Source organism: Heterocephalus glaber, unplaced genomic scaffold (assembly GCF_053883595.1).
Source record: "Heterocephalus glaber isolate CG9 unplaced genomic scaffold, H.glaber_assembly_v1.0 deba00000331, whole genome shotgun sequence".
NCBI classification, from domain to species: domain Eukaryota; kingdom Metazoa; phylum Chordata; class Mammalia; order Rodentia; family Bathyergidae; genus Heterocephalus; species Heterocephalus glaber.
Genome location: NW_028258142.1, coordinates 3,670,515 through 3,684,022, shown reverse-complemented (window position 1 = coordinate 3,684,022; position 13,508 = coordinate 3,670,515). Strand labels below are relative to the sequence as shown.

The following is a 13,508-nucleotide window of genomic DNA, read 5'->3' as shown; positions in this document are numbered from 1 at the left end:
CATGTATTTCAGAGGCAATTGATAGACCTTTTAGCAATAGCAAGAGGGAATAGAGCAGTGTGAGGAAAGAAAAGGAGGACTTTATACAGATACAGATACTGACAGTGGGCATTGAATGCACACTTGTGTCAAGGTGACCTTGTTCCTGGGAAATTCTTTGCCATGAAAATGTAAGTGAACTGACATCATTAGGGATTTAGTAAGTTTTTGAACAGTATTTGTCTTTAGTTCTATGTCACCGATGTATTCCTCATCATTTATCATGGTGAATACCAATATTTTAGAATGTAATTGTTTAATTGAAACTGCTCATGCTTTTGACAGCTAGGATACATTAGCTTGGCTCTTAATTAAATATATTTTATACCAAAAGAATATGTGCAGTCTTAGTCTTATATACTGGCATGAAATGTTAAAATCCACATTCATCTATAATCTTTACACTGCACATGTAGAAACTGGGCTGTCATTGTAGAAGCCATCACCTTGAGAGGAAGCTTAATTAGGAGGGACCCATGGATTATTTTTATTTATTTATTTATTTTTGGTACTGGGGATTGACCTCGTGGGTCTTGTGCTTGTGGGGCAGGTGGTGGGATCACTGAGCTAACCCCCCCACCATGGATTATTAATTGAAAATTAGTTCTACTTCTGTCACTGGTTGTAAGATTTTGATCAAGTGGTTTTCCCTGGAGTCTTAGTTTCCTTAGCTATACAGCAAGAGTAGGGGATGTATGATGCGCCTCCACCCCCTCACCCTCCACCTCCGCACAAATTTTATTTCTCTTTAGTTTTTAGTATATTTGCTGCAGAAGCAAGTGCTATTTCTCTTTAGTTTAATACTTTTTGAATAGGTAATATATTATCATGGTTCAAAACTCAACAGTGGTAATTGTGCTAGTAGTCTTCCTCCCTAGCTCCAGTCAGATTTTATTCAGGTAATGAATGCCATTATTTTTTTTCTGTAGTTTTACGAAGAGATATTTTATACAAACACAAGTAATGCATGTTATGTCTCTGCGCCACCCCTTTAAAGAGATGTTAAAATTCGGAACATACTGCTTTTTCCATTGAATGCATTTCCAGGATTGTCTGCCTTTCTTTCTTTGCTATTGACTTTTTTACTGGGTCATATTAGCAATATGTAATAATGAGATTTGTTTTGGGTATATTGGTACATGCATATAACATATTATGATTATATTTTTATCTTTACCAACTGCCTCTTCCTTTCCTTTCTCCTACCCTGACTTTCTTCCCCATCTTTAAAAGTCTGCCTTTTAGATTCATGTCATCTGTCCTTTACTTATTTTTATTTTTACATTGATTATGTAAGAGAAAACATGCACTATTTAACATTCTGAGAGTAGTTTATTTTAGTTAACATGATTCCCAATTCTATCCATTTTCCTGCGAATGACATTACTTCATTCCTTGTGACCATGTAATACTCCATTGTATATGTACGCCACAGTTTCTCTATTATTGATGGGCATCTGTGCTATTTCCACAGCTTAGCTGTTGTAGATTGTGACACTATAAACACAAATATGCATATATTACTAGAGTATTCTGTCTTTAATTCTTTCAGGAATATACCAAGGAATGGTATAACTGGATCAAATAAGGTATCCTATTTTTAGTTTTTGGAGGCATCTCCATACTGATTTTCATAATGGTCGCACTAGTTTACTTTCTCTGCAACAATAGGGGAAGATTCCTTTCCTCCTACATCTTCATTGTTTTGTATTCTTGACGGCAGCCATTCTAACTGGAGTGATTTTTTTTCTGTCTGAGTTACAGTTTATTTCCAGATGAGTACCTACTAAGAGTAGAGACATCTAATAGGCAATAGGAACATTCCAATGTGTAAAAATCTTCTTTGGCCCCACTTCTTGGTGCAGACCATTCTAGGTAGATAGTTGAGTGCCTCAATTGGGGCTGCAAGCAAAAGCAGAGGATTTGGCTCATGGGAGAGTCCACAAAGAACATAAGGGTGTGCATTTCAGCTAGCTCCAGGGTGCAGCTGAAAGGAGGAGGTACATAGGACAAAACAGAAATATCTGGTGGTATGTAAGCCAGGAAATGTTCATTCTAAGGTAGGTAATCTTTAGGTGGAGAGCATGACCCAACCAGAATAAAAGTAAGAGTTGTGTTAGTCCTGGGAGTTTCAGACAGCTGGAGGAACCTGAAGTAAAGTTGCTGGCTGTATCTATCTCCAAATATTTAGCAAATATCTTTTTTTTTTTTTTTTTTAGCAAATATCTTTTAGATATGTTTTATGTGCCAGCCCCATGAAGTTTTTGGAGATAATGATGAGGCAAAAAGGGTTTACAGGCTCAGTAGTTTTACCTCATGAAGTCTGGCTGTTAAAACTGGAGAGCTGACCAGCATAGGAGGAGCAGCAGAAATGGGAGGAAAGAAAGTAGGAAGGAGTTAAAAACGAGAAAGAAGAGAAGGAATGATAGAGAGTATCCATAATGATAATGATTATTATTATTATTTTTTGGTACTGGGAGTTGAACTTGGGACCTTGAGCTTTTGAGGCAGGCGGTGGAACCACTGAGCTAAATCCCCGGCCTGATAATGATAATGATTTGGAGGGGAGGCGGTGGCTGAGACTCCTAGATGCATCCTGGGAGATTGCATCCATGTGCCAAGTTAGAAGCAGCCCTGTGCTACCTGGCCCAGGTCTAGGGTCTAGAAGGACAGCAGCGATGATGGAGAGGGGCAAGAAAGAGCGCAGTGCGTACTAACAGCAGAGACAGGAAGGGCAGCTACGTCTTAGGGTTTTATTCAGAATGCAGAAGTAAAAGCGGGTAAATTTGGAAATTAGTGCAGTTGCTTTGGGAACTGAAATATATATCATTTTAATATTAAAAATACTTCAGCTGGGCCTGGTGGTGGACACCTGTAATCCCAGTACCCAGGAGGCTGAGGCAGGAAGTTCACTGTGAGTTTAAGGCTGCATGGTGAGTTCAGGGCCAGCCTGAACTACATAGCAAGACCCTTTCTCAAAAAACAAAACAAACAAACATCTTCAGATTTTAAGTGCAGAGTGCTAAAGCGTTTGTCATGAAGTGCAGCCTTGAGTTAAATCCATGAGTGCAGTACATGTGGATGGAAATTGGCATTGTATCACAAAGAGGCATTTTGTATGAGAGGCCAGTGTAAGTCGAGTGTGGTGGCACACACCTGTAATCCCAGCTACTTGGTAGGCTGAGGCAGGAGGATAGCAAGTTCTAGGCCAACGTGGGCAAGTTAGTGAAATGCTGTCTGCAAATAAAATTTTAAAAAGGGGGGCCCGGGATTTAGCTTAGTGATTCTGCCACCTGCCTCACAAATGCAAGGTCCCGAGTTCAATCCCCAGTACCAAAAAAATATTTAAAAAAGGACTGAGGATGTGGCTCAGTGGTGAAGTGTTTGTCTAACATGTATGAGAGCTTGGGTTCAGTCTTCAGTAGACCCTCCCCCCAAGACCATTACAGTGTCTTCAGGTTGGAGAGAAGAGACTGACGTCTGACTTTAAGATTTAGCTGCTTAGCCTAATTTGCTGGGCTTGAACTAGGGAAAGGAGCAATTTTTAAGCTAGCTTGTATAGACCCAAGTCATTACAATTCAGGCCTGGGCATGGTTATGGAATGGGGTGATTATAAAGTGATGGGTAGGGTACTGAATACATGGAGTACCATTAAAGAGATGGCCATGTTCATAAATTATTAGTAGATTGTCGTTCCTGTAGCATTAGGATACATTATTTTTCCCAACTTGGACATAGACTTTTGTTTTTGTGGTGGTAAATGGATAGCTATTATATACTATTTACAATCTTTATTTTTAGTATATGTGCTGCCAAGGCGAGCACATACAATCTTTATTTTTATAAAGAGCTAAATTGATTTTAAAGCTAGATTCAAATTACTTTTGCTAAAGGCAAACAAAGCTGCTCCAATATTTTCTGATCATGCAGTTTCTGTTTGATTTTGATAGTGAATTTAGAGCTCTTGGTAGTAGAAAGGGTGAATAATTAAAGCATGTGATAGTTATGTTTTTGTGGATAAGATGACTGTATAGTTAAACTGCCTTGGATTTCTATCTGCCAGTCCCCCAGATACCAATGACATCTTAGAATGATTTACTGTCTGTCTTTGTAGGGGGGCAGAAACACAAAGCTGAAAAATATTGTTCAGGTTAAACTCTTAGATTTTGCTAAATACATGTGTCTTTATGTTTATTATATGTGTATGGAGGGTGGCAGAGAATACCCATATTGACATGGGAGACACAAGGAGTGTCTGGTGCCACAATATCCTATGAAGTTCTTTGAGCTACCATTTAAGAATGCAGCCTACAGAATGGGAAGAACTCAAAAAATTAACAATGTCAGACATGGTGGCACACATCTGTAATCCTAGGTACTTAGGAAGCTGAGGCAGGAGGGTCACAAGATCAAGGCCAGCCTGGGTAATTTAGCAAGACTATGTCAAAACAAAAGATTACAAAGGGTTAGGGATGTAGTTCAGTGTTTTGTGAGTTCAATCCCCAGCACTGTTGCACCTCCCCCAGTTAACAAAAGAACTCCCAGTAATCCAGTTTAAAAATAGGCTAGTGATCTGAACACACACTTTTCAAAAGAATATAAATGGCCACCAAATATATGAAACAGTGCTCAATATTATTAGCCATTAGAGAAAGGCAAATGAAAATTACGAGATACCATCTCACTAGTAGAATGGCTATTATCAAAAAATCAAAACATTACAACTGCTGGCAAGGATGTGGAGAAAAATGAATTTTTATACATTGTTGGTGGAAATGGAAATTAGTACTGCCACTATGGAAAATAGTATGGAGGTTCCTCAAAAAAATAAAAATAAAACTATAGAATCCAGTTATCCCACTTTTGGCTATATGTCCGAAGGAAATGAAATCAGCATAACAAGAAGATACCTCTGTGCCCATATTTATTGTAACTCTAGTCATACTAGCCAAGATAGTAAATCGGTCTAGGTAGGTAGCTCATCAACAACAGATGAATGGATAAGGGACCTGTGGTCTGTGTATGAAAAGGAGTATTATTCAGCTATAGAGAAGAAGAATATTCTGTCATGGGCAGCAAAATGGGTGGAACTGGGAGCATATCATGTTAAGTGAAATAAGCCAGACACTGAAAGACATATATTGCTTGGAAACAAACAAACAGAAAACCCCAAACAAACAGAAAAATCAACCTGAAAGTAGGATAGTAATTACCAGGGACTAGGAAGGGAAGGGAGCAAGGGGTGGGTGGGTGTGGGGAGTGAAGGTGAAAAAGGGGTAATTGGATATGATTAGTGCTCCTGTGTGCATGTGTGGATGTATGCATGTATACATATGCAGTTAATATGTATTAATAAAAATATAACAAAATGCAGCCGTTCTCAGAAAGGCAGACCCACTGTGAGGCTGCCATTCACTTGATCGTGTTTTTCTCAGATCATTCACCCTTTAGAGAACCTGACAGCCTCTGGGGCTGCAGAGACTGCAGGACAGTGGCAGTTGACATAAGTGTGACGTAGCAGATTCGGGGTGCTCACCTGTGACCTCCTCTAGGTTTAGATCTCACACCAAAGGATGTACTAATTCAGTAGACTTCTTTCTAGACCACACATACTCTGGGGGCCAAAAATGTGAATGCACTTGAAGAGATGGGTTACAAAAGATGTGAGGCAATGCCCACAAAGGGTGGACTGAGCAGACGGGAAATAAAGGCAGCTCAGATGGCCGAGGCACCCACTTGGGGAGGAAGTCTGGTGGACTGGCTCCTTAGTGCAGAAGGGTGGTCCCAAGAAGAGAAACAGCCCAGAGGGGCTTTGGATTGTAAAGTTATCCTCACTCTAGAAACTAAAGCTATTTGGGTTTTTTCCTTTCTCCAGTCACTTTTTTTCTTTTTCTTCAGTACTGGGGATTGATTGCAGGGCCTTGCACCTGCTGGGCAAGTGCTCTACCACTGAGCTACACCCTCAGCACTTTTAAAATTTTGAGACAGGGTCTGGCTGAATTATCCAGGCTGGCTTCAAACTTTTGATCCTCCTGCCTCAGCTTCCTGAGTAGCTGGGATCATAGATCTGCACTACTGCACCTGGCTCCAGTCATATTTTTTTTTTTTTGGTATCGGGGATCGAACTCGGGACCTTGCTCTTGTGAGGCAGGTGCCAGAACCACTGAGCTAAATCCCTAGCCCAACAAGCTTTTGTTGTGTTTTTTTTTTTTTTTTTTTGTATTGGGGATTGAACTCGGGTCCTTGTGCTTTCAAGGCAGGCAGTGGAACCACTGAGCTAAATCCCTGGCCCAACACCAGTTGGATGTGTATTTTTTTTTTTTTTTTTTTTGGTACCGGGGATCAAACTCAGGTCCTTGCACTTGCACAGCAGGCGGCGAAACCACTGAGCTAAATCCCTGGCTCCAGTCATATTTTATTACAGGTTTGTCTTGGTACCAAGTTAATGTCATAGTATCACTGTTTGGGGCTTACTGAAAATGTAATTAATTATGTCGAGCTTTGATAAATAAGGGAAGTCTTGCTTCCTAGGATGTATTTCAGAAAAGTCTTAGTTTATAAATAAAACACATTTTTCAAATTAAAAATGGATCGTGGGCTGGAAATTTAGCTCAGTGGTGCCGCTCCTGTGTGGCAAGTGCAAGGTCCTAAGTTTGATTCCTGGTACTGAAAAGAAATGGATCATTTCATGTCTATGAGGCTTTTTTTTTTCCTCTCACTACTAGCAGTTTAACCCAGAGCCTTCACACCAAGCTACATCCCCAACCCCTTTTTATTTTCTATTTGAAACACCGTCTCGCATAGCCAGGTTGCCCAGGGTGGGCTTCAACTTGTGATCCCCCTGCCTCAGCCTTCCATAGCACTGAGATTATAGGTATGCACCACCATGCTTGGCTCTCAGGTTTTTATCTGTCAGTTACAGTTTAAGTTCCTTTTCATTTTTGGATAAAATATTAAGAAGTTTCTACATAGAAGCTGTGAAAGTTGTCTTCCCTTATATTCTGAAATAGCTTTTTAATTTTGTACTTATTTGTTTATTTAGAGATGGAGTCCTCCTAAGTTGCCCAGGCTGGCCTCTAACTCACCATCCTCTCATGTCATCCTTCTCAGTAGCTGAGATTACAGACCTGTGCCGGTGTGCCTGGCTTTAACTTTGTATTTTAGAAATTAAGTCAAGGGGCTCTTTTATTGCTATATTCAATATTATTATTATTATTATTATTATTATTATTATTGTTTTTTAAGACAGGGCCTGGCTGTGTAGTTCAGACTGATTTGAACTCATCACATAGCCCAGGCTGGCCTTGAACTCACAGTGATCCTTCTACCTCAGCCCCCCAAGTTTTGGATCACAGGTGTGTGCCACTACACCTGGCCATGCATCCAATCTTCACTGAATTTTCATTTTACCTTATTTGTTTGTTTGTTTTTTTTTACTACTGAATTTTTAAAACATAATTTTCATCATATATTTTATTAGAAGTCTTTTTTTCTTACTACATTAGAAACTTTTCCAAAGGGAATAATAAATTAGTTGATAAAGTCCCAACAGTTATTTTATTTTATTTTTTATTTTTAACAGTCATTTTATTTGGTCTTGAGCAATCAATAAATATTTTTGGTAGTAGTTTAGTGGAGAAATTTTGGAAGTTTGGTCTACATGGATGTCATTAAGAATAAATATGTTTATATCTTTCTCAGTAGACTTTTAATGTGTGAAGTTGTAGGTTTTGTTTTGTTCTTTTGAGACAGATTTTACTATGTAGTTCACTCAGGCCTTGAACTCATTGTGTACCCCAGGCTGGCCTCAAACTTGTGGCAATCTTCCTGCCTCAGTCTTCTGAGTGTTGGGCTCACAGGTGTGCGCCAGCGCACCTGGCAAAGTCGCAGTTTTTTGAATTACATTAATATTTCTTGAACCTGGGAATTTGCCCTTTTTCTTAAGAGTCTGCAGAACATTTGAACTGTTATAGGTGGAGAACCTGCCTCTGTCCCACTTCTGTTCTTTGTACCTCTCATCCTTCCAGTTTGACAGTCCTAGCCACAGTGCATGTTCTGCCTTAGCCAGGAGACTTGGCAGGTGCTGGAATGACACCCAGACTGTTCGCCACACAGGACTGTGAAGGTCTGCAACAAACACTGAATGAATGCCTGTGTTCACCAGTTCTTTGAAGAAGTAGAGCCTTTCTTGAGCTTCTTGGGTCTTAAGCTTAGCCCTTACCCTAGTCCACATTTCTGAAATCTGATGTGTTTGGATAAAATTTGACTTAGGACATCTTTATTTTCTGACATTTTTGACAGATTTTGTGATTGCTCTTTTATGTTATTTTTCATATTCCTTTTCTCCCCCCAGTAGGTAGGGATTGAGCCCCAGGCCTTTTAAAACATTCATTCATTCATTCATTCATTCATTCATTTATAAATTTTGAGATAACATTCCATGGAGTTGCCCCGGCTGGGCTTAAATTTATGATCCTCCTGCCCTCCTCTAAGTTTACAGGCATACAACACCATGGCCCACTGTCATATTCTAATTTGAAAATACATTTTTTTCTTTTTTTGTACCGGGGATCGAACTCTGGACCTGGTGCTTGTGAGGCAGGCGCCGGAACCACTGATGAAAATACTTCTAAGCTTTACTTAGATGGGTTCATTGAAACCCTTTTTGTATGTATGTATGTATTTATTTATTTTTCATCGAAACCCTTTTTGGAAACATGATTTGCCAAGGCATTGCAGTCCTTTGTCTTTCTAAACCATGACTGCATGAGAGAACAAGTTTTTTCTTTTGACTTAATTTTTCTATGCAGCAGTTTTCAGAGATAGATTAAGTCAGTGAATTAGCATTTAAAGGCTTTGATGTTTCTACTAAAGTTTAGTTTATTAAGTGTTTTAAAAAGCTATTGTGGTTGTTGGTGTACTTTTTTTGGCTCTTCTGTTTGTTTATTTTTATTAATACATATTTGCCATAGATAATGATTATATTGATCATAGGGAATTTGTACCTGTATATAATATGTCTTAATTCATCTTTTTCCCCATGCCCCTTTTAATCTTCCCTTTCCCATTTACAAAAGCTTTGCTTACATTTTTTCCCTTCCATCCCCCCCATTCCTCTTCCCATTTGAACATGTTCTTCCTACTTCTCAGTATCTGTCCTCCATTTTGCTCCTTATTTACCCTTTGAGTTTCTCCCAGGAAAGACTGTGATATTTAAACTTGTGTGTCTGATTTATTTCACTTAAAATTACGATCTCAAGTTGCATCCATTTATCTAAAAATGGCTTGTTTGACCTTCTTTATGGCAGAGTAATACTCCATTGTATATAAATACTATATTTTCTTTATCCATTCATCTCTTGCTGGCCATATGGGCTAAGATTTAGCTATTATAAATTATGCTGCTATAAATATGAGTATACATATATTACTGTGGTATGATGCTTAATTCTTTTGAGAAGACACCTAGAAGCGGAACAGCTGGGTCAAATGGAACCTCTAGATTTTTTGGGTTTTTTATTGTTTTTTTTGGTACTGGGGATCGAACTCTGGTCCTTGTACTTGTGCAGCAGGTGGCAAAACCACTGAGCTAAATCCCTGGCCTGGGACCTCTAGTTCTTTGAGGAATCTACATACCGATTTTCATAGGGGTTGTACCAATTTACACTCTCACCAGCAATGGAGAAGGCTTCTTTTTTCCCCACAGTCTTCACCAGCATTTATCATTGGTTGATTTCTTGATGATAGACATTCTTTCTGGAATGAGATGGAATCTCAGTGTTGTTTTAAATTTGCATTTTTCAAATGACCAGTGATGTTGAACATTTTTTTCATACATTTATTTGGTGTTTGTACTTCTTCATCTGAAAAGTGTATATTCTTTTCAGATTCCCGTTTTTGGGTTGGATCTTTAAATTTGGGGAGTCTAATTTCTTTTGAGTTCTTTATATATTATAGATATTAGTCCTTTGTATGAAGAGTAGCTACTAAACTTTTTCCCCATTCTGTGGGTTGTCTCTTCACTCTGTTGGTGGTTTCTTTTGCTGTGCAGTTTGGTGTACTTTCAAGATGACTTAGAGAAGAAATTGTTCCTAGTGACTTTGAAAGAGTAAGTGACTCTTTAAAGTTAAAAAAAACCCCTCATTTTGGTGTTGTGTGTATGGTTGTGAAGCCTCAGGAAGCGATTTTCTGGTTAATAGGAACCCTACTGACCAGTATTTAGAGTGCACTTGTCCCATCTTGCTCATCTCAACACATCTCATTTCTAACTCTGAGACGTGCCCATTAAAAACACTCAACATATTAATCTCGTGTAAAATTTCTCATAAGTCTCTGGTGTAATTAGGTTATAAAATAATAACCCAATAACATAGTTTTAGTTATGCAGTGAGAATAGCAGCTGGCATTTATTGTCTGTACTCGTGCACTTTCATAGATGGAGTTTTAACATTGGATGCGGAGAACATTGATTGTGACTGCCCAGTCCCAAACTTCCATAAATGTGAAATCTGTCTGCTGTCTTTTCCTAAAGAGTCCCAGTTTCAACGCCACATGAGGGATCATGAGCGAAATGACAAGGTATGTATTTCTAAAAGGAGTGTCACGGACATGAGCACTGACACTGGAGGTATTGTAAAAATCAGTGTATAAAATCTAGATTTTCTCACCTAAAGATTATTAAATTGTAGGGTATTTTATTTTGTATAAATGCTTTAATTTTTTTAGGGCCTGTCTTAGTAAATGTATCAACGTTATTTATGAGTGGACAAATAGGAGTGGAAATATTTTCAAAATTTTCAGTAGTTTCAATTTCCTAAATGACTGAACAGCAGAGTTTGTGTTTTTGAGATAGGGTTTCACTATGTGGTTCAGGCTGGCCTTGAACTGACTGTGTAGCCCTGGCTGGCTTTCAGCTTGCTGTCATTCTCCTGCTTGAGCCTCCTGAGTGCTGGGATTACAGGCATGTGCCATCATGTCCAGCTTTCCAGCAGGGAGTTTTATCCTCAAGAGGTCTTGCCTGGAATTGTAGATGTTTTGGATCATTCGGTAGGGAGCAGTACTGTACTATCTTTCTATCTTTTTTTTTTTGGTGCTTGGACTAAACCAAGAGCCTTATGTATACTAAGCATGAACACATTGTACCACTGATCTGTTTGCCAGCCCCTAGATTGTCATCTAAAAAATATTTTTAATTTTCTCATTTGTGCATATTAGTATTACAGGATGGTAGAATTTATTTTGGGAAATTGATACATGCATTTTACATATCTTTATCATTTTTCATCCCATTACCCCCTTCACTTTTTCCTCCTTGCTCCCTCTTGTCCCCTTCTCAGTCCCCAGCTCTGTGGTTTCCTGTCATCTCTCTTGTTTGTTTATTCAATTTTTTAGTGTTCTCATAAAGAAAACGTGGTATTTAACTGAGTCTGTCTAATTTCCCCTATGTAGTAGTTCTTAAGTTGAGCTTTGAATCCTTTTTTGTGGTACCCCTTGTGGATATATCAAGACTGTTAGTGTCTTAACAAAACAAAGAAAAAAAAAACAACAAAGAATATTAGTGTCTAGTCCAATGGAAGGCTTTGCCTGTAGCAGTTTAAACAGGAACTGCCTGTAGCAGTTCCAAAGTGAATGCCGACTTTTCTCTGGTAGGCTTATATAAGCTGGGAGAAGGGCAGAAACGCCTGCTCTCTTCTCAGAGCTCTGGGAGTCGCTTCTGGCTCAGTCCTGAACACATGCTGCTACACAGCTGTGCAAGTAGAAGGTGGCCTTGGTGCTTACAGATAGAGCTGTCCTTGCTGGACAGTCCAAAAGGTTAGAATCTTTCCACCAGGGGTTGTGTTGGCTTTTTACCAGTAAGTAGGATAATACCTTCCAGTTGGAATTACTAAAAATCTATATGGTTACATATTTTATTTGAAGTGGTAACAATGAGTTGGTCAGAAACAGAAGGAAAAAATAATGGGCTGAAGTTTCTCACATCTGTTTTCATAGAGACTATAACTAGATACGTTTGTATGTAACATTTCATAGTAGGAATATTTTCTGCAAATACATATTTTCTTTATAATTCTTTGAGCCAGGTTTGTAGGCGCAGGCCTGTAATCTCAGGGGTTAGAAGTCTGAGGCGAGAGGATCACTGTGAATTTGAGGCCAGCCTGAGCTACATAGTGAGTTTGAGGCCAGCCTAAACTACATAACAAGACTCAGTCTTAAAAAATAATCCTTTTGGAAATCATGTAGCAGCTTTATGGTATCTCTTTTGGATGTATTGACTCAGGTCTAGAAGAGACTTTAAAGTGTCTGTACATTGTGGTACTTGTTAATATATTTTTTTATTTTTGGTACTGGGGATTGAATTCGGGTCCTTGCACTTGGGAGGCAGGCGGCGGAACCACTGAGCTAAATCCCCAGCCCCAGTATTTTAATAATGTATATTGAACAGGCACCTGTGGGAAAATTATATTTCAGGGATTTCTTTACTTTTCTCTCCAAATAGCCACATCGATGTGATCAGTGCCCCCAAACATTTAATGTTGAATTCAACCTGACACTTCACAAATGTACCCACAATGCAGAAGACCCTACTTGCCCTGTGTGTAACAAGAAGTTCTCCAGAGTGGCTAGTCTCAAAGCGCATATTATGCTCCATGAAAAGGAAGAGGTAATTATTTTGCATATGTTTTGCTAATTGGTAAGACACTTCTAATCATCAGAAGAATTTTAGGTATAAACTAGCTTTAAAGATTTTTCTTGTAGATTTTAAAGAGCCAATAATTGTCATTAAATTTGTCTCGACTAATCTCTAGTTTACTGATAAAACATTTTATTTTCTGGTTCCTGTCAGTACCTTATGGTAGAGACATGTTAGTGTGTAGTATATTTGAAGGATGAATCATATCTACATTGGTTGGCAGCAGTTCTTTCCTGTTGTTCCCCACCCCCAACCAGAAACTAACTTCTGTAAAATTCTTCAGTGCAAAAGTAACTTTTCTGCTGATGTATGTCATACAGTCTTCTTGCTTGGCTCCTGGGTCCCCTGACTTGCAGGAATCTTGGGGGAGAGAGGACATTCATTATGTCAGAGCAGTGGCTAATCCTAAAAGTGCCACAGACCAGAGTCTTGGGACAACTTTAAGAACCACAACTTTTTTTTTTGGTACCGGGAATCGAACTCAGGGCCTCATACTTGCCATTCAGGCGCTGTACCACTAAGCTACATGCCTGGCCCATGAACCACTACTTTAAGAACTGTGGGTGGTTGGGTGGGCCTAATTTGAAGTGTAAGTGGCTGTTGCTTTAAAACTATATTCCTCCTACCCCTCCTCCCCTGATTATTGTGGAAATTGAAAATGACAGAAGGAGAAAATAAAAGTCATTTCTACTTTTGAGATAATTACTATCGCTATTTGGTATATTTTCTTCCTGAGAGAAAAACAAATGCAGAGTTTAAGGATCATTTGTAAAATTT

The 13,508-nt window shown here is 38.9% G+C and overlaps 1 protein-coding gene across 10 annotated transcripts in view; it reads left to right on the top strand.

Annotated features, from left to right (window-relative positions):
* Positions 1 to 13,508, top strand: part of Znf236 (zinc finger protein 236) — a 133,308-nt gene that overhangs the window by 9,224 nt on the left and 110,576 nt on the right. For 9 of the 10 annotated variants that reach the window (XM_087191043.1, XM_087191040.1, XM_087191029.1 and 6 more), the window contains exons 2-3: positions 10,476 to 10,618; positions 12,537 to 12,701. In XM_087191043.1, coding sequence (XP_087047169.1) covers positions 10,476 to 10,618; positions 12,537 to 12,701 — 308 coding nt within the window. Of the gene's footprint in view, positions 1 to 5,314; positions 10,149 to 10,475; positions 10,619 to 12,536; positions 12,702 to 13,508 lie in introns of those variants that run through there. The other variant, XM_087191050.1, reaches the window with a different exon arrangement.